Source organism: Trematomus bernacchii, unplaced genomic scaffold, assembly GCF_902827165.1.
Source record: "Trematomus bernacchii unplaced genomic scaffold, fTreBer1.1, whole genome shotgun sequence".
Lineage (NCBI taxonomy): Eukaryota > Metazoa > Chordata > Actinopteri > Perciformes > Nototheniidae > Trematomus > Trematomus bernacchii.
Genome location: NW_022987720.1, coordinates 1,998,243 through 2,020,066, shown reverse-complemented (window position 1 = coordinate 2,020,066; position 21,824 = coordinate 1,998,243). Strand labels below are relative to the sequence as shown.

At 41.8% G+C, this 21,824-nt stretch overlaps 1 protein-coding gene across 1 annotated transcript in view; it reads left to right on the top strand.

Moving 5' to 3' along the window:
* The first annotated feature begins 1,587 nt into the window (after positions 1 to 1,587).
* xkr6b (XK, Kell blood group complex subunit-related family, member 6b) overlaps positions 1,588 to 21,824 on the top strand; it is a 45,183-nt gene continuing 24,946 nt past the window's right edge. The window contains exon 1 of the mRNA XM_034143345.1: positions 1,588 to 2,318. Within this exon, the coding sequence (XP_033999236.1) occupies positions 1,753 to 2,318 (566 nt within the window). The 5' untranslated portion in view covers positions 1,588 to 1,752. The remainder of the gene's footprint in view (positions 2,319 to 21,824) is intronic.

Here is a 21,824-nt window from a genome sequence, read left to right as displayed (position 1 = left end):
TAGATTAATACAAACAGGAACACTTTGTAGAAAAGTAAAGTACAATAAATAGCTATAAACATATAATCAATTGAAATGCATACAAATCTAATTCTTAATCCAGGCATTTTGTTGGTTTATGGTGGCATGATGTAGTTACTGTAGTATACTTGATTAAAGACATTTTAGTTACAGTCTTCACATACGTTTGGATTGGAATTCATGTGAGTGACCAAATGAATCCGACTCAAGTTAACAATATTATCACAATAAACCTGACAGTTAAGGTTGTGGGTTGGGGTGTTTCTGGTCAACTTTAATTGTATAAAACAAACGTGTCAGTCACTCTGATTATGATTAAGAAATGATCCTGTGCTTTTTAACTGTTCTTTTAACACTGTTTTAATCTTTCCATTGTCTTGGGTTCAGCACTGCTTCAGCGCCGGACAGCTCACATCAAATCCTGCATCTGAGTAGGAGAGCAGAGCAGTGGGGGGGGGGGCGGACATGATCCAATCACTCTCACACTGGATGTGACCCTGCATGGCAGCTCAGTGGGCTCCGTCTAATCACTGTGTTGTTGAGCCTGCAGTGGACTTACTTTACTTTGAAATGCAACCCGAGGGGAAAATGTCCCTTACAGCACATCCTTAAAGCCTGCTGAAAAGATGCTGCGGAAAAAGAGGGAAAACCCAACATGTCTCTATAGCAACCATTGATGGATTCACCTATAGATCAATTTTTTACCCAGAGGACTTGTGGAAGCTTCCTATAGCTTTAGTGTCATGCCATTAAAGTTACTTTGAACTAGGGCTGGCTGATATGAAGAAAGCCATATCACAATATTGTCCACCACCTTTTTTCAACACCTATATTTGATTCTTGATATTCTAGGGTTGACTATAGATGCTTTTACAGAAAATATACATATATATATCATGTATTGCAGAGATCTACTTCCAACATTCACTTTGATAGTTCATTTGATTCAGATTGTTAAAAGGTAATTTATGTTTTCACAACTACTGACAATACAATTACTAAAAAGCACAGTAAGGTAATTATAAACCCTTTATAGAGCATTAAACTCAGGGTGGAATGCTTTTTCTCTTTTCAGTAGCACAGCTTTATGCTTTTGTTCCACCTTCTACAAAAAGTGTCCCCACAGTGTGTCACTGTGGCTGATTGAAATGCTCAAACAACAGGAAAGACTCCCTTTGGTGGAGATGAGGCATGTTGCATTACATCATGCAGTCTCTCCTGCATATTTTGGGGGGCTTCAAACGAGACACTAGATGGCAACCATGGTGAGAGGGAGAAAGTGAGAGAGGAGGGAGACAGAGTGAGGGAGGAGGGGGGAAGTGGGGGGGATGAATAACGTCGGGGTGGGACAGTGGAGGGACGGTCTGTTCATGGCACTCGGCTTGCAGCTGGAGGAGAGCTGCAGAGAGGGAAAAGACTGCGCAGTGGGAAATTAGATTAATGCACAGGTACACAATTGGACGACCCCAGACGGATAAACGAGTTCCAAAATAAATAGTTTGAACTTTTAGATTGGATTATTGCCAAAAGTAGGGAATAGATCTGCAGTAGAGGGGGAGAGGAAGACAAGATGTGCTGCGTCCGTGGCGCCACTGGTGCGCTATCCGGGGACGGCGACGCACAGACACCCCGCGTTTAGATGGCTCCAACATTTGGGGTGCAAAACAGGTGTCAGGGAAGTGTCGTCACGAACCCCGGAAGCCGGAGGAGGTGGGAACATCAGAGGGAAAGATGGCAGCGAAATCCGATGGTCGCGGGGTCGTCACCGGTTTCGCCCAGCTGCACAACCTGGACGAGGTGGTGGGGACGGGAGAGGACGACAATCGGAACAGCAGCTCTTTCCATATCTGCCACTGCTGCCACACCTCGTCGTGCTACTGGGGCTGCCGGAGCGCCTGCCTGCATTACCTCCGGGGAAAGGGGAAGGGGAAGGGGAGAGATTCGGCGCGGCCACCGCAGGAGGAGCGCCTCTGGCTGGACTGCCTGTGGATCATCCTGGCGCTGCTGGTCTTTTTCTGGGACGTGGGGACCGATTTGTGGCTGGCCATCGACTATTACCACAAGCAGGAGTTCCTGTGGTCAGGCCTGACCCTGTTCTTCGTGCTGGTGCCCTCGGTCCTGGTCCAGATCCTGAGCTTCAGGTGGTTTGTGCAGGATTACACTGGAGGAGGACTGGGCTCAGTGGAGGGGCTGAGTAACCGGAGAGTTTCAAGTCTGCAAAGAGACAGGTGTTGCCTCCTCTCTGTCTGGGTCTGGCAGACCGTCATACACATCTTTCAGTTGGGACAAGTGTGGAGGTAAGACAAACTTCAAGTTTTGGTTCACCTAAAAACGTCCAAAGCACAATGTTCCCAGCTCCTCTCACTCTATCCTTTCTCTCAGCCTTCTAACCTCCTCCTGACTGTCACCTGGTATAACCCGCTGCTGTGTACCTGACAGGGGTGAAAAGCAGCACCGTGGTGATGCCATTACGCTCGCCTCTCCACTGTGTGTTGTCAAACATGCATGCGTTTAAAATACAAAATCTACACGCTTTGCAACAATTCCCATGCCCCTCATCCAAATGTGTCCAGACCAAACTGCTACAGCTGCACAGATTTAGCACCGCTGTGATTGTTTCATCACAGTGCGCCATTGCGCTTGTGTGGGAGGGAAGAGGGCTATTTGTTCAAAGACAGACAGGTAGTAGCCGACAGCTTGTGTGTGTGTGTGTGTGTGTGTGTGTGTGTGTGTGTGTGTGTGTGTGTGTGTGTGTGTGGTGTGTGTGTGTGTGTGTGTGTGTGTGTGTGTGTGTGTGTGTGTGTGTGTGTGTGTGTGTGTGTGTGTGTGTGAGTGTCTGAGTGTGCGTCAGGCGCGCCGTTCACATCGCAGTGCACACGGTTGCCTCATTTCACCCCCTCTCCCTCCCCGCGTCAAATACTCCAACTCTGCAACTAGAGGCCAGACGAGCATCTGTTTTCACAGCTCACAAAACTACATCTTCCCCCCACAGACATGATGTCATCGACTCCTCGGCGACGCTCGACATCTATAGTCCCCAAATCCGCTTTTTGACCATACACATTGATGCGTCTGGGGACCGAGGGGATACTCATGGTGTACGTGTCTGCGCGTAATCTGTGGCATGTAGAGGCTACAGCCTACTAGTGAAATGTGACAGTGGTGTGCGCAGCTCTTCTACTCCATTTGGGCTGCTCAGTGGAAGCTGCGAGTTGTTTTTGGTGCAGACAGACGCAGTGGCTGGCATTTAATGGAAAAAAAGTAACGCATGATGGCTGCTCTGAGAGGACAGCCAAAGGCTTAACAAATGTAAAACAGCACACAGTAAGACTCATAGGAAGGGGTCACATCATTCCATCTGGACTTTTAGCTTTTCAGTCGACGTTTATAGTGTATTGTAGTGTTTTTTTGTGCAACAGACTGACCACTGATTCTGTTGTTTGTGTTAGGTAGCTGCCTCTGCTCTTCATCAGGCGAATGGCTTGTGTATGCCATGATTGTGTTTAAGTATAATGCACAAGAACATGTGTGCCCCAGGCTAAATTACTCACATGCATAAACTGGGAGTAAAATCCGAACTGAAATTACCTTTTAAAACTAAAAGAAATGCCACAAGCCTAAATGGAATACCTTATCCAGTTTTACATATCCACTCTCACAATTTAGTCTAAAAATAAACCTAATATCCTTTTGGCTGAAAAGAACATCTCCACTCTTATGTTCCGGTTTAATTTAGTGGATGACCGTGCATCCCCTGTCAAGATGGGTTTTCCCAGAATGAGACTACTCTGCATTCCTCATCAGACTCATTTTAATCTGCACCTGAAGGCTATTATATTGATTTCCCTGCAGTTGTATTGGCTCAAGTTTATTTACTCCAGTGTGGTTCAATTGATTACTCTGCTCATATCTGTAGTGGTAAGAAGATATGGGGCGTGCTGGGTACTGTTGCACATGTCAAAGTAATGTGTTGTGTTGGTGGTTACGGTGGTTGGTGAAAGTAAAGTGAGAGCATCTCAAGATGTCTAACCTCTCTCGAACACAGATAGTTCAAACATTTTTGGTAAATATTTGCTTTCTGGCAGAGGCATTCAAAGATTGCCTCTCTCATGTCGAAAGTAAAAGTGAATCTATAGCAACAAGAAGGATAGCTATAGCTTACCATAAAGACTGGACACACCAGAAAACAGCTAGCCTAGTTCTGTCCAAAGCTAACAAAATAAATCTAATAGCCTTTCGAGATGCTCACTAACGAACACGCTTTATTTGGTTTGATTAAATCTGTACAATGGCATTGCTTTTTTCTAATTCAACAATTAAATAACATTTTAATCATTGAGTCCTGGAGGTGCTGTTTATAGGAGAATAGTGACCTTTGTACAGAGAAGCTGTTTCCAACGTAATGCTAACATTGCTAAGTTAAGCCAGCTGCTAGCTGAAGCTATACATAGAAAGCTGTTAACCACATTTCTCAAAGTGTCAAACTATTCCTTTATGAAGGTTGAAAAAAAAACCGACTTTGTTGTGTCTTAGGTATTTCTGTGTTAACATTACACTTGATCAAAAAAGCTGGCTTTAAGCAATAGACATTTTTTGTGGCATGAAAATGTATTTGTAATGGACATGAATGCTATTCCATTGGTGTGAGCATTGAATCGGTTCTCCCTTGCCTTTTGTGGTTTGAAATATTTGTTTGATGTTGTTAAATTACAAACTTTTGTGTAGTGGGACACAAGTAAATGTTTTCCAGGATATTAGAACCATGCAAACCACAGTACAGCAGTTGGACTAGCTTCAGATTTACAGCTATACAGTAGTACATCTTGACATAAGATAGCGGCATAGAAACCTGCTCATGAGGAACTCTAAGGAAAGATAATGTGTTGGTGTGTATGTTGTGACAGCACCAAGCTTTGGGCGCGGGATCTTTGTCAGGCCACTGTCTCCCCTCGGACATCCTCTGCCTGGATGCTGGTTTGGGGTCGAAGGTCAAAAGCTGCTCTTGTCAGCTTAGTGAGAGTTCACAACCTACAACACTTGATATGGAGATTGTTAGTCACTGTGAGAGTCCAGAATAACAATAGGCAGCATCTGCTATCAACTTACATTGTATTAATTGGTATGAATATATTTATTCAACAGTACGTTTTAGTTCCAGTATATGGTGCAATTCACTATCTGAATCTCTCATATTTTTTCATCATGCGGGGAATGACAGGATTTCAAAGGAACTGCCAGTCCTCAGCATTCTTAACAAGATGCCACAGTATCTGTTTTTGAAATGTTTTGCCATCATTAATATAAGAAAACAAGATGAAGTGCTGACAGGAGTCCAAAACACTGCCTCATTACTCAAGCCTATTTTCATTTCTTCATTCAATTTGCTGCCTTCCCTCTGTGCACCTGAGGACCGAGCCGATGACAGGACCGCAGAGCTTGTTTTGCAGTTATTTTCTTGTTAATTGCTGACAGAACGGGGAGGATCCCTCTCTCGTCTGTAATCCCGTTCTGTCTCTGTCTCTCCACACCTCTGTCCTGTCATCCTCTCAGACAGTGTCCTCTTAAGCTTTACAGATTCCACTCACATATGCTCAGGCACACAGTGGATCACACATACAAAGAGGCGACACGATGGACAGCTTAATCAGTGCAAACCCAAATTAGCATCTGACTTAAAAAACAAATGCATCCGTCTTGGCTCCCCAAGGAAGTCCTTGTAGAAAGTTTTGGAAGCTCTTTGTTGTTAGGAAATCCCAGCAGAATTGGGTTGGGTGTTGTCTTCTGTAATAATTATTGTAGCATATTTCTGGCATTCTTTTGTTCAGTGGCTTCTGAGAATCGACATCTATTCAGTAGACTTTATATTTCTCTGTATTATTAAAAAATATACTGACAACGTCCTGCATTTAAAAAAACAGAACAGTAACCAAATACTTGAATGTGGTTAAACTACCACAGAATTAAAGAGGCACTCACTCATGAACTCCATCACACTTATCACAGTGAGTAGTACATCTGGAAACAGCTGTGTAATTTTCTCTGTTGCTCTGTAGGAGTTTAAAAGACAAAGCTGGTGATGACATTGGCTTGAGCTTGAGAAGTGGGGTATTAATGAAGGCTGTATTAAAAATGTATTATAGGAATGCATTGTGGGAAATGTAGGATCCAGTTTTTTTGGAGATTTAAGTCGGGATCAAGTTGGCCTGTGCTCGTGTTTTGGTATTTCAATTGTTTGTTGAAAGTCCCTCAACTTTATGCAAGTGCAATATGCAATAAGTGCAGTTATTCTGACCATACATCGTTTGCGTAAAACATCCCTATCTATTATTCTATTGAAACCTTTTCTTTTCAGCCTGGGCATCAATAACCATTTTAATGTCTTTTGATTAGATGTCAGTGAGGACAGTAGTTTGCAGGGGTCTTTGTAAAGTGGTCATTTTTGGATTACCCAGTTTATGTTTGTTTAAAAACTCAACAGATGCAATACGTTGAACAAGACTCGGGAGCTGTCTGATGCTGACATTCTGGCTTTATTGCATTTCATTGGCATTTTCGACAACATGCAGCCTCATACCAGCCTAATGAAACACACAGGTTGTGTACATGAGAGTTTGTATTGATTAACTCTGACTCATTGGGTGTCATAGGCCTGAGGCAAGCACATCACTGTTGTGCACAGCACCAGAGCCACAATGAAATCTGATAGATGTGGGTCTTGTTTTGATATTTTGAAATAAGATATAAGGCTTAATATTATGTTCAGTGCACACTTGGTTGTTTATTGTATATTGAAGGGGTGGAATCAACTTATATTATTGTTTGGTTATAGTGTATTTTTGGTTTGAGTTAAATTAAATCCAAAAAAAAATTAAGTTAAATCATTTGAGTAAAGTTGTCAATTATAATGAATAGAGCTGGCAGTGGGTTTCTGGAGTTACTGAAAATGTGTTTGTTAATTACTGTTGTTTTTCACAATGCTGGCTTCTGTCAAGGAGACAGTGTGTGGGTTGTGTTATTGTTCGATTTAATATATTCCACTTAAGTGCCAAGAAGCAATGCACTTCAGTCTATTAAATTGCTAATCTTCCATATGTGCAGGGGTTAAATGACACCACAGTGATAGTATTTCTGGTGAATACCTTCTTCTTATTATAACATGACTGAAACTGTAAATCCATCTTGGCTCTTGACGAATTCTCCAGTTCTGCAGCAGCCAAAGAAATGGGGACTCCCCCCCCCCCCCCCCCCTCTTGCAATTGTACGAAATGTTTGACACCACAAATCTGATGCTTGGATTACACGTTAATCCAGAACACGAGTGCGGGCTCACCGCCGAGCAACGCGAAGAAAATCGCCTCATGGTTGACATCTGCCTCTGTTTCCCAGCCTGGTAAATATTAATTCAGACTGGGAAGGAGTCGACTAAAGCCTCTCTTGGCTGGCTGGGCTGCTTGTAGTTGCCAAAAAAGGTTTGTACACGCAGTGAGGCGAGACGTTGAGATGATACAAAGCAACCAGCTGCCCCGTATATGAAAAGAAAAACAGCTGACGGGGTACAAAAGGGAAAAGATGAAGGCTTGGATAAATTGGTGACATTCCATATGATTACGTATTGAGAGTTTAAAATGGCGAAATATGAGAACATCTTGTTCCCTCTACTTTAGAGGAGAATGGGTGATAGACGGCTGGGACTGGAGTGGGCTGCTCACTCAGTTTATTGGCAGAGTAAATGAGTGTGGGAATGTCTCTTAATATATCCAATTGTTTCCCATTGTTGTAAAAGCATATGAGGGAAATGTGTTTTACAAGTTCCACACTATAGTAAAAACATTAAAATACCAGTCCCTCGAATGCATTTGAGAACAAAAGATGAGAAGAGCACACAGGCACAGTCAGAAGCCATTTATCTCTATTAAGGTACACATCAGGCTACACTGTGTGTTATTTACTGACAGCACATTAAACTTCCATTGTAGCTCTGGAACATATCTGTGCCACACTACTCATTTTCTCATTAGCACTGATAACAGGGGACAAACCTTTAAAGCTGGCGTTTAAAGAAAACCCCCAATTACGCGGCAGAGGAGCCTATCAAAATGCGAAAGAGAGCCCGCTTTCTCGGGAACGTTTCACAGCTGGGGGTAAAGAGACAGAATAAATGACACAGAAATATGTGCTCCGGCTTTTTCGAGTAGCAGAGGAAGAGAAAAAGGAGATTCAATTGCTGTTTTTGGTTGAGAGTCATCAAGATTTGACTTCAAGCTGAGTTATTGAATCAGAGAGTATTGCCAGAAAACTGATTCAGGTTTGACTCAGCATGCTGGATTTATTTGAAATCAAACACGTTTCAGTGCTTGATAAACAGGCAGATACACCTTTTAAACTATCATGGAAATCATAATGGAATGTTTTTGGTGACTAAACCTAAGGTAAAAACCACTTCAATAAATGGGTAGCTAACATGCGGGCGATTCTAATCACATTTCTGGTGCTGCAGAGACTCTTAAATCCAGTACAGGGAGAATAAATGAGGATAAACACACGATGATGATGCTTAATTTAACCGCCTCAGGCTTGTCTTTTAAACAAAACAATATGCTGTAGTAGAAGCCTGAAGCCCCCCGATGTTGCCCCCTTGCTGTCTCTCAGCACTGGTCAACAGACAGAGACAGGCGGCCTCATGATGGAATATTAAGCACATGAGCAGATGGGTTACCAGACAGAGATTTGTATGCAGGTCACACAGATATGTGTACGTGCACACACAAAACCAAACCTCAGGGGAGTAGAGAGTAGCTGTTTTTTCATAAACCTCCTCATATGCAGTCTCACATCGCGTCCGTGAGCCTCTTGCTCACGGACACAGAAACACACGGAATAATTAGAAATGTCCATGTCCTGTTTCTTCAGGCTCTTAGATGAGAGAGAGGTTGTGCAGCCCGTGGACGAGGAACTCCTCCCACCCTCCCCCTGGCTAGAAAAACGAAAAAGTCATCCATTGCACACTTTCCCTCAGAGCACACAGATTCAAACTATTAAAAACACATCAGTGAGCCACACCACTGCACCGGGTGACATGTTTGTTTATTATAATAAGCATGGGCACCGGAGTTTACTTTGATTGAATCCCACAAACACAGTCTTCCTGCCAGAAATACTCACCAGAGCATTACATGTGTATTAATCCACAGCTGAAAGTAGCCCCCCATAAAGTCTGTTTAGTCCTGTGTTTGTGATGTTTGATAAAAGCTACAGTGCCCAGTTTTATTTATATTTGTTGGCGTTTTTTTAGGAACCAATGTCCCAAAGGCCGAATGCACTGACATAATATGGTAGTCTGGAAGTGTTATGGATGTTTAAAACGACTCACTAAGGTTAGGCTAGGTTAGAATTGTAGTGGCCTCTCAGTATTAGAACAAAACATCTCTCTTGTGCCAAAAAACGATTAAAAGAAAAACTATGGGTTGAGCAGGAAATTGTAATCAAGGCAAGCTGGAAATAAACTTCTGTGCATATTCAGCAGGCCGCATAACTGGGAAATAAAACCGCAAAATTCCAAACTTTTTCTACATTTACGCAAGATGAGTAACAGTCACTGGGCAGAAAACAGTTTTATCTTTGGGCCGGGTATCCCCTTCTTGTGATTCTTCTTATTACATTGTTGACTTTTATCACAAACTCTGTTTATCTGACGCATATTAACCAGGTTCAGAGTATTTCCCTAATTGCCTCTCAGTATGTTAACATGTTTGCTCTCTTCTCTTCAACTTGCTACAGTTGTAGCTTGCATGCTTTTGGAACTTGGCTGATGTCGCGTTTATTGACTTTCAAGTCTGTTGTTTGTTCATTGTGGCGTGGGCCTAGTTCTGTTTGGCAATTATATATTGGCTGCCTCAATTCAATTCTCCCTACAGCTGTCTGTTATTTCCATTCTCCTCCGAACAAAAATCAAATTCTGCCCTGTTGCAACTTTTCCTTTGAGCTGGTTCTGAAGCGCTCACAACTAAAACATTGTGCATGTTGTGTGATTAATGTTTTCACATTATGCTGCTGTATATTCTGCTTAGAGAAAATCATTACCTGGGCCCAGAGGATATCTAGTGTGAGGGGAAAGGCTATTTTTCTTAATATGTATTCCTTATGTTTCCTGTACTCTCTCCTGAATAAGGTGGTGCCCTTACTCCCAGATGGACAATTTGAGACGATCATGTGTTCCCTCTGTACTCCTCTCCATCCATTAATGCTCTTTGCAAGCTCAGGCAACACTATTACCATCTGCCCTCCCTGTGAAGTTAACATATATTTTATTTTTATCCCTCCCTATCACTTACACTTATTAATGTTCTTAGGCTCCTCATACTGTAAAGCCTTTTATCCTCCTCCATCCGTCCTGGAAGGAGACACCACACTGCGCCGTCTTATCCTCTCCTTATTTGCAGTAGTTAGAGGGGTCGGGCCTTCTACTCTGTGAGCTAAAACGCTGTGTCCCTCTCCACTAGTTAAAGGCATCCTCCCTCCCTCCATCTTTTCTCTTTAAGGCCTCTCTCCCTATGTTGCCTTCAAATAAAGCTGCACTTGACCTCCCTTTCTGTCAAGGAAACTGGAGCATCTGGCTCCTGCCCCATTACTACTCAACACCCCTCCCTCTTTCCCTTATCCTTCCACCCCGTCCATCTTTTACTCCCCGCTGAGCCCATTTTCAGATCTCCCACATTCAACCATCCTTTTCATTTCTTCACTTCTGCCCCTTATTTCTGACAAAACGTCTCATTTCTGCGAGAAACTGTTACACCTTGATTCACGAGTCAACCTGTGGCTAAATGGCTCTGCTTTCAACGCTTCATGCCATTCTTTTGGATTTTCAGCTTTTCACAGGCTTATTTATGGTCTGTTGAAAAGATACACACAATGGAGCGAATCAATACCAAATGGTGCAACATTTGATGGGTTAATACCAACATTTGAAGGTGGATAAAATAAGATTTTGATATAGCTACTGAATCAAATAACTCATTTTTTTGTGAAAAGGGCTGCTTGTACTGCAGGTCCCACTGAGAGTTGGCCCCACGACGCAGCGCAGTGCGGCTGTCAGACACTTTTCAGCTCGAGTCAAAACAATGTTGGTTCACATACATTTGTGGGAAGCTGCACTCAGCCCAGGAGATCACGTACAGTGGCTGAACACAACCTACCAGAGAGGAGAGGAAGGAAAACAAGCAGCAGGCAGAGGAAGTCAAACAATCAGGAAATGAAAAGGACCCGGATATTTTCCTCTGGAGCTGTATGCTCAAATAAAGGCCTAAAAAGAGTAAATAGTGAGGTTATGATGAATATTAACAATATATTTTCTTTAAAAAGTTTCAATGTGCCGGGGGACAGAAAAGAATAATAGTTGAATGCAACTTTATATATGTTCCAGATAATTAAAACACAACTTGATTAGCAAACGTAGTAAAACACAAACGCACTATGTGGGACAGTTACTGCATGTAGGCACTTTCATATTGATTAAGAAATAATGTCAGTCTTTTGCAAAAAATGTCATAAAGGCCGACCAAATAAAGGATTTTTCATCAGATTACCACGAAGTATCTGTTACTGGTAAAATTTCTACAGGCGAAATGTATATACAATGACAAAGAAAGCATCTTAAGAGTTTCACAAATCCTAATTCAAAGGATAATATATACAGTCATGTAAATACTGTTGTCCCTTATCGACCAGATGTCACATCGTTTTGCGCGACTGAATCTATTTTCAACAGGAGAACAGCACAGACAGATATGCTTCTTGCAAAACTGCAGATTGACTGTCAAAAACCTCTATTAAACTAAAGTTATTTTCCTTGTGAAATAATCCGCTGAATGTGGTGTTGGTTATTTGATTCCTCTTTGGGCTATAACATTTAAAAAACAAACTCTACAGTTTCATAAAGGGTCATTTCCGTATGTCTCTTCATCTGACAAAGCAGCAAAACCTCACAATTGAGAAGCTGGATCGAGATCATGTTCAGCATTTTGCTCGAGAAATAATTTGTTATAGCACTAAAACACACTCAGAACATGAAATGCTAATGTTACTTGATGTAAAATGACCAATTGAAGCTGCTTTTCACTCACTGCATGCTCGGGTAACCTCGACTTTCATATTCTTTCCTTTTTAATTTGAGTTTTTTCAAGAAATGGCTGGCAGTTCAAAGGTTAACATGTCAGTTACAGTAATATCACTGAATTACTTTCTCAAACACACGGCACATTACAGCTTGTTCACAGCTCCTCAATCTTAACACACACACACACACACACACACACACACACACACACACACACACACACACACACACACACACACACACACACACACACACACACACACACACACACACACATGCACTTCTCAGCACTTTTCGAAGCCTTCTGTGTTTTTTTTTATATCTGGGCTGTGTGTTGGAAGCTGCATCAGCAGAGCTCAGAGAGGACCACCATTGTTTTGAGTCTAATCATGGCCGACGCTCCAGGCGTCAGCTTGATAAACAGACAATCTCTGCTTATAAATAATTGAACAGGCCCGTTAGTTATCTCGCTCTCACGGTGTCACACTCACAGGGATTCACAGTCGTTTCTCCTCATTCTCGTATCTGCATGGTGATACTCTGCTTAGTGAGCGGTTACGCTCACTGAGAAATGAGCAATATGAAGATAGGCCTCATGCAAAGTCAAAAGAGCACAATCCTTTCATAAAATCTTAGTGTGCACGCCGTCTCAGCTCACTAAGCCAGGTGTCAATTAAAACCTAATATGGGAATTAAAAAAATATTATGACAAAACCATGACGACACTATGAAACAACTAAGTCATACATGGCGCTGTAGCTTTGTCAGAACTTGGTTGAAATGCAAACATAAACAAAACAAATTGTGCTATAACATTAAATATTAATATCTTTGTTTTAGGTGTAGAATTATATCTACCATGCAGAAAGTCATTTTCTAAAATAATTGTTTATTATTTTGGGAAACAGGGACAGTTATTTGCTAACATGTAGGACGTACACTAAAGAAAATGTCATGTTTAAAATAAAACTAAAGCTGGGAAATGGTTAGCTAAGCTTAGCAGAAAGACAGAAGATGTCCTGCCCATTTTACTTTATTTTTTAAACGGATGAAACACAAAATATAACATGTTAATTTGAGATTTGTGATCAAATAAAGCTAGCTGTTTCCCATAGATTATAGTTTTATAGCAAAAAAAAAAAAAAACTATAAGCACTATAGGCCAGAGGTCACACTGTAGCATAAAAAAAGCCAGTCATCTCCTGGCTCTAGCTTCATCTTAAACATACAGATACAACACTAGTATCAGACTTCATATCTATATATTGGTGACAAGGCGAATATGCGCCTATTTCCCAACTATTGCCTTAAAAATACTACATTCTGAAACCTCATGTTTTGTTGATTCCCAGTTTTCATTTCCTGTAAAGACAATCTGATCTGGCCCACATGATACTGGGGCCTCATCATATTTAGGACAGCCCATATTCAGACAATATCCTCACTGTCCTTCCCCTCCTCTCTTCCTCATGATCGTGTCTGGCTGGCTTTTTCCTTTCTCCAGGTGACCGTGGCAACCCAGGAGAGCTAAATTGGGATCTTGAGGGAGAGCTACTAGCATCACAGTAGAGAGGGCATCAGCTCAGAAATATGGGTTCATACCAAATTGGGATTTTAGTTTTCTGGTTATTTTTTCTAATTCTTAAACCTCTTTGTGACCCTCTGTCTTTTTCTGTTCTCTCGTTTCTTCCCTTTTGTTCCAGCTTCTCCTTCTTCCTTTCCTCTATCACTCTATTCTTCGTTCATCTCTTGCTTTCTTTCCTCCCTCCTGTTTGAATTGCAAATGAACTGCCTGCAAGCTTCGGGCCAAAAGCAAGAGTTCAGTGATATCACTCCTCCGTTGATGCCCCAACTTCAGCCACCTGCCTCTCAGCTAGAATACGTGTACATGTGTGAGTGTGAGTGCATAGGAGGTGTGAATGTTCTTCTGCCTTATGCTACCATTAGTTTTGACTCATCTCGTATGGTATAGTGTAAAACATCTGATGCTTTGGCGCATAGTTCGGCTCTTCAGTAGGACATGGTGTGAGAGTGTTGATCGGATTATTATAGATTCAGATCCTCATTAGTGGAAATACATTTTAAAGGAATGCAAAGTTGACTTGTATAACACCTTTCAAAGCAGAATTGACAAACAGAAAGAAGAAACGAGGGGGAAACAAGAGACCAAGAGCTGAGCAATTAGTAAAACTTACCAAATAATAAGGTATAAAATCCAGACAAAGCCAAAACCAAACCAAATTCCAAACCAACCATTTTTTTAAGATGGTATTAAAACATTGAAAGAGGTTGTTTCCTGAGTTGAGATAAGGTAACATTAATAATATTAAGAAGATAATAATAACTGAACACTAAGTTTTTGCAGACAATCTTGACCTTAAATGCACAGCACATACATGTACACATTAACTGAATTTTCTTAATGATACTTGTATATGTACACATAACAATCATTTTTCTAGAATGCTCTGCGTGTCATTTTGTGTCCAGAATGGGGATGATCATTGTTCTACGTTGGACTTGCTCTGCAGTGTTTTCACCATGAAATGGAGTCAGTGAGATATTTTCAGCCACCGTGTCTGAGTGGATTAGTCCAGTATTCCTTTAAGGGACATAACAGTTTAAAAACTGCTGCTGCAACTCCATCGCCTCCATATGAATTACAGGTTTGGATAAAAAGCCACAAAAATGACCAGGAATAGCTCTTTAAAGAAGCTAAAGCTGATTTTTAAGAGAGAGAAGGTTGTTTGGAAATGAAGAAAATGATATAAGGAATGCAAACATAGGAGACAGTTTACATCTGATGATTGATTGAAATGTATATAAGCCTATTTGCTATATTATATATACTGCTCATTCTTGAACAAGGACAAACAAACGGAACAAACTCACTTACATAGTCTTTCTCTTCCTTTTATCTCCCACACATGCAACATTTAACTTCTCTCAGTAGATAAAGGCAAACACATCTTTTCACACTCTTTATAAAGTTGCCCTTTTTACCTGAACACTTTGTGGCAACCCCTGTGTCTACGTTTGACTCTCCTCATATTTTGCAATAAGAGGATTCATGCTCTGTGCAGTTTTATGCAGAACGCGGCAAGATTAGCATGTTGTTTTATCATGGAGCCTTTTGAAATAAGCTTAACATTTATCTGAGTGTTTGGCACAAAAAAACGACAAAGTGCACAGGAATTATTTTCGTCTGTTTGTTTGTTTGTAGCCTTTATTTAACCAGGTTAAAAAATCCCATTGAGATCAACGATCTCTTTTTCAAGGGAGACCTGCGCTACATTAGTTACACATAAAAACAAACAGAAAACAAAAGGACATCACAACATAATTACAGGGGTATACATTAGCAACCTATTTACATTGACAGGTATCCAATAACATTTCATCCAGCCGTGCTTTAAAACGATGCAAGGGAATCAAAATGCTCAGTTTCAATATTTTTTGCATGGTGTTCCAAGCTAGAGGAGCAGCGCACATAAAAGCTTTAGTACCTAAAACAGTCCTAGCACTTGGCACATGTAATAAAAACACATCCTGGGATCTCAGGCAATAGCTACTTGCCACTCTCCGTGAGATCAAAGAGCATAAGTCGGTAGTTTACCCAGCATGGCTTTATATATGAACATGTACCAATGACTGAGCCTCCGACCAGTAAGTGAAGGCAGACCTGCCTTGGCATACAGGGTACAGTGATGAGTAAGTACTTTACAGTTAGTAACAAATCTCAGAGCACTATGATAGGCGGCATCTAACCTTTCCAGGCAATGGGCAGGTGCATTCATATAGATCAAATCACCATAGTCTAGCACAGGTAAAAAGGTCACAGTGACTAGCCTCTTCCTGGCTTCAAAAGAGAAACAGGACTTGTTTCTGAAAAAGAAACCTAGTCTAACCCTCAGCTTTTTAAGCAGATTAGTGACCTGAAGTTTAAAAGTAAGACAATCATCAAGCCAGATACCAAGGTATTTATAACAGCTAACCACTTGGAGTACTTGTCCTTGCATAGTCACAATATCTAAAGCAGTCTGTACTGTCTTTTCCTTGGGAATACTAAATTAAGCAGCACTATCAAACGTTTGAGTGTCTGTTTATTGATTTATTTTGGACATTTTTTGATATTGTGTTTTCAGTGCAGGACTTTGAGGCTTTCCCCAAACCGTTAATGTTCAAGAGAGAGGTGGTTGTTTGTTTTTTGTCCTCTGGCTTTTTTCCCTCACTGCCAGAAGAGATTCCAGACTGGTCTTTGTCTTTGTTGGCATGGTGGAGCTCTCCTCTCTCTCACCTTCCCACTGGGCACAAAGCTCTGCTCTTTGAAGACAAGTGAATGTAACAACACATGGAGCAATACGCAGAACTGTCATGCTCCACCGGCTCACAGCAGACATCAGATCTGCACAGTGATGGGTTTATGCTCGTATGTGCAGTCTCAACCTGGAGGACGTCACCAAAATTGAGACTTTTAAGGCTGCTTTTCATCAGGATTTTAGTTCAGAGGATCACATAGCTACTACTGGAACAGGCCGCTCTAACCAAACTCTTATAAGCACAACTACATGTGAACCTTTTCGTATAGTAAAGCTGCTGCAGGTGATCTTAAAACATATCAATTGTTATTTTCTCCTCATCTCACCTCAGCATTCTGGGTTGAGTGTAATAAACACTATAGTATTTCTGCCATCCTCATTCAGTGCTTATGTGCCTTGATTCTTGGTTTAAATCGGAGCTAGCCTAAAAAATATTGGCTATTTTTAGGTATATCGGCAAACATGAGTCAATCTTTTCACAAGATTGTCAGCCGATCGTTCTAAGCAACTATAGGCCAGAGGTCACACTGTAGCATAAATGCTCAATTTCCCATATTTCTGAGAATTTTCAGAACTTCTCAAACAAGTTGGCTTTAAAAGTTGAAATTGTGCAGTTTCCAATCGGTAAGGAATACATTTTTAAACCGGCATGAATAACAACATCTGAAATGTAAGAGCGATACTAAATAAAAACTTTTCACTGTGAAACCGTCTGCTCTAGTCTAGTTTGGGACGATGGATCAGGTCTATCACGTTGGTCTGTCTCACTTTCAGGATCGGACGGACTCAAATGGTTCAAACATATACGGCTGTACCGACGCCATTGTAAAACTGATGTTCCGCTCAGAGCCGAAAAAAGCACTGTGTTAGACATGGGCGGAGCCTCTCTGGTGGTTGACTAATCAGAACAGAGAGGCCAAGCTGACCAATCGGAGCACACTGGGCTCACAGGGAGGGGGGGGCAGGAGCTCCAACAAGCCGTCTAGGACAGAGAGTGAACACCGGTGAATACACATACTTTACAGAGGTGCTGTATGAGAAACCAATGTGATTTTGGAAAATTGCACAGTATAAATCTATTTTAGTATACCTCAACAATGGAATTATGATCAGTAGAAATGGCCATGACATGGGCCCTTTAAAAGTAAAAGGAGTGTTATAATTAAACTAATAATAAGAGGGATAATAGCAGTAGCATGTGTTGGTTATGGTTAAGGTTAGGATAATTCTCCAGGAAATGCATGTAAGTCAATGTAATGTCCCCTGAAGGGATGTAAACATGGTGTGTGTGTATTTGTGTGTGTGTGCAGGCTGGCTTGTGTGTTTGTGCGTTCTCTTCCCTGGATTTGGACGCTTGATGATGATTTGATGCGTCAGGTTTCATTTACTCCTGTCCTTGCCAGAGACACTGTGAAATGAATTAAGCCAAAACATTTATTTGCCCACGGTTTCCCAAAGTGTCCAACTAGTTATTAACAAGCCTCACATTAAAGCTTCTGGCTTTTTTTCAAAGTCTGTGTACGATAGAGAGAAAATAATCATAGGAAAATATCTGTGTATCATTGAAGAAGAGAAAAACAAAGAAAGGACGAAGAGATCATAGGAAAGCGATCGGTGGATGTTGATTATGAGGATTGTAAAAATGCGGGACTCTCTGAATTCATTTCACCTCATACCTCAAAGACTGCACCTACAGGGTAACTTGGAGAAGGTCCGAGTCCGACCCTTGTCAATTAACTACAGGGGTCCCTCAGGGCTCTGTTCTTGGTCCCCTCCTCTTCTCTCTGTACACAAACTCGCTCGGATCAGTCATTAGCCCGCATGGTTTTTCATACCACTGCTACGCTGACGACACCCAATTAATTCTGTCCTTTCCCCGCTCAGAGACCCAGGTTGTCGCACGCATCTCTGCTTGTCTAGCAGACATCTCTCAGTGGATGTCTGCTCACCACCTCAAGCTCAACCTTGACAAGACTGAACTGCTTTTCCTTCCGGGAAAAGATTGTCCCACTCTTGACCTAACAATCAACATCGGCACCTCTGTTGTTTCCCCGACTCAGACTGCAAGGAATCTGGGTGTGACCCTAGATAACAAACTGTCCTTCACTGCAAACATCGCTGCTACAACCCGCTGCTGCAGATATACTATTTACAACATCAGGAGGATACGTCCCCTCCTGACCCAGAAAGCGACGCAACTTCTGGTCCAGGCTCTCGTCATCTCACGCCTAGACTACTGCAACTCCCTCCTGGCTGGTCTACCTGCATGTGCCATCCGACCTCTGCAGCTCATCCAGAATGCAGCGGCTCGTCTGGTCTTCAACCTTCCTAAATTCTCCCACACCACGCCGCTCCTCCGCTCCCTTCACTGGCTTCCAGTAACTGCTAGAATCCACTTCAAGACACTGGTACTTCCGTACCATGCTGCAAATGGATCTGGCCCTTCCTACATCCAGAACATGGTTAAACCATACACCCCAGCACTTGCACTCCGCTCTGCATCAGCCAAACGGCTCGCTGCACCCTCACTGCGATGGGGACCCGAGTTCCCATCAGCGAAAACACGTCGGTTTGCTATCCTGGCTCCAAAATGGTGGAATGAGCTCCCCATTGACATCAGGACAGCAGAAAAGCTCACATCTTCTGGCGCAGACTGAAAACTCATCTCTTTCGACTCCACTTCGAGCAATAAAATTACTAACAAAGCACTTATATACTAACTAAGCACTTATATACTAATAAAGTACTGGCTTATCTAAAGCCAGTTGAGTATCACTTGAAATGTTTTGGCTCTATGAAACCTGATGTACTTATATGATTCTGTTTTCTTCAAGTTTGTATCTTATTGGTCGAATGCACTTATTGTAAGTCGCTTTGGATAAAAGCGTCAGCTGAATGCAATGTAATGTAATGTAATTTGTTCTACAGTGAGAATTATTAAACAGATCATCTGAAGCTACAGTAATAATGCAATTAATTATTCGCCACTGAACTCCGGGTGCAGTTTTAATTAGCTCTTTGCACAGCATCTGCCCATCAGAATTACAACAAAAAAATCTGACACTTCATTATCCAAGTGTCTGAACTGTGAGGGGATGAATCTGCTGGAGAATATATGATCTGTAAATGGAGCTGTTCAGTTTAAATGTAATAGATTTTTTTGACATTTTGGGGGGATTACAAAGAAGAATCTTGTGGCAAGTGTCCTTTTGTGTTTTGGAAAATAGGTGTATTGCATTCTTCATCTTTCTATTGGAATATCACTTTGAAAAAGATTTGGTACAGTTTTAAGACATCCTAGAATATGACACATATTTTTGTAGTCCGTTGTACAGACTTGAGTACTTTGTAGCTGGATTGGAGTGGATTGTATTTTTTGGGGGAAATAATTGTGTGTGCACATAAACCTGTTGTCATCTTCCAATATACTAATTTATATAAATAGTTATCACCGCAATAAACCGTATTTAATTTAGTCTTAATTTACACTATTTGATTTCATATTCTGTTCTTGTACATATCCCATATTCTATTGACATGTATATCGACTTTTTGCATTACTTTTTATTTTGTATTTTTGTATTTTATTATTTATGTTGCATTGTTGGAGGAGCTCAGGTCAGAATAAATTCATTGCCATTTCTACACTGTAGTTTTGTGCATATGACAATAAAACCTTTGAATTTGAATTGAATTTGATTAAAAGTAGTCCTATGTAAAAAAATCAGGTCCCACAGATTCTAGATGCTTGTGGACGTTGATGATGTAGACCAAGATGAGATCAAATAGCACACGTATCTAGGTGAATTTGCACCTGTTTTTCCACAGCGCACGGTGGCAGGTGCGCCCTGTTGTGTCCGGTGGTAGAACACACCGCCTCCTCAGAGCCGTCCACCTGTCTGCTGACCTGATGCTACAGTCTGCCTTCTTGTCACACGATGACCTCAGTGACTCACGGCGGTCTGAGCAGTCTGTCTCTGCAGCCCACTGTGCTCCTGCTCACCCACTGACATAAGTTCTGTCTCACTGTGCATGTCTTGCCTTCCTTCTGTATGCTCACCACGCTACAGCTTTCTCCCCTCCAGGGCCTTTTTGTTTTTTTTCTCTCTCACTCATTTCTGCTCATACAGTCACCTCTTTCTCTCTCTCTCTATCTCCCATTTCCCTGCGTCTTCTCCCAGACCTACCCCCGGTGGGCCTTGGTGGGCAGCAGGCGCTGACAGTTGTATTAGCAGTCGATTGCGAGGTCACTTTTGCTCATCCCCACTGAGACTCAGCAGCACAGTGTGAGCCACAGAGACAAAGAGAGGGGGAGGTGAGGGGGGAGTAAATGAAAAATATTGAAAAACAGATAAACAGCAGTATATATACAGTACGTAATGAAATCTAAAAAAGAAACTAAGAGGCTAAATGATTTCAAGCCAACTGAATATTTATTTTTTTACTTAAATAAAAAACAAATCCTTTCCATCGAGCATGGATGATTTTCCTGACATAATCAGTGACCTCCAGTCCACCTACGTATGTTTATGTTTATTTGCCTTGGTGCTTTAGCTTGAATAAGGGAAGTGTGAGACTGAGAGCGGCTGAATGTGGGTGTCAAATCTAATGCAGAGCCCCTGCCATTTCTTGATTGACATTTAATCGCCATGGGAACGAGTGGGCTGAGTGTGACTGCTCCCCTGAGAGCTTTTAGTCGCCCGGTTGCACTGACGGAGACTAAGGAGTTTCTAACTGAGCCTTACCACTGTCGTTTTCCACAGCTTTTTGGTCCGCATCCCTTATGCAGATGTTCACCCACTCCCAAGGAGATCCCCTTGCCCCCCCACAACCAGATGTTGCCTGATATTCAAACGCATTAGCGAGTCGTGCATAAGTGTAAGACGACCATGGCTGTTGCAGCATTTTGGACGCTTAGTATCAGCTTCAACAGGAAACATGTATTTATTATCCTTGCAAGAATGGAAGTATCATCACATACAGAACATATGGTACAACTAGTTCCTGAACAGTGTCCTTCACATGCTTATATACAAGAGAGGGTGTTACACAGTCACAAGATGCAGGAATACCGGTTCAAAGCAATATTCAATGTTTAGTTCAGATTAGCTAAAGCCCACGTCAGAAATGATCATGCTTGTCATATGCCTATCTCCATAGAGGCTGAATCATCATGTTAATCGTTGTCACATAGCTATCATATGCCTAAAACTGTGTGTCCTGACGCTCTTCTAGGTAATCATACATCCTGTCATGTACACAGTTACGGACCGTCCACACAGCAGCGTTAAAAAAATCTTGGAGGTGGGCGTATCTGAAGCTTGGGGATTTTTTGCGAGCAAGGCACCAACAACCAATCACATGAATCTTTG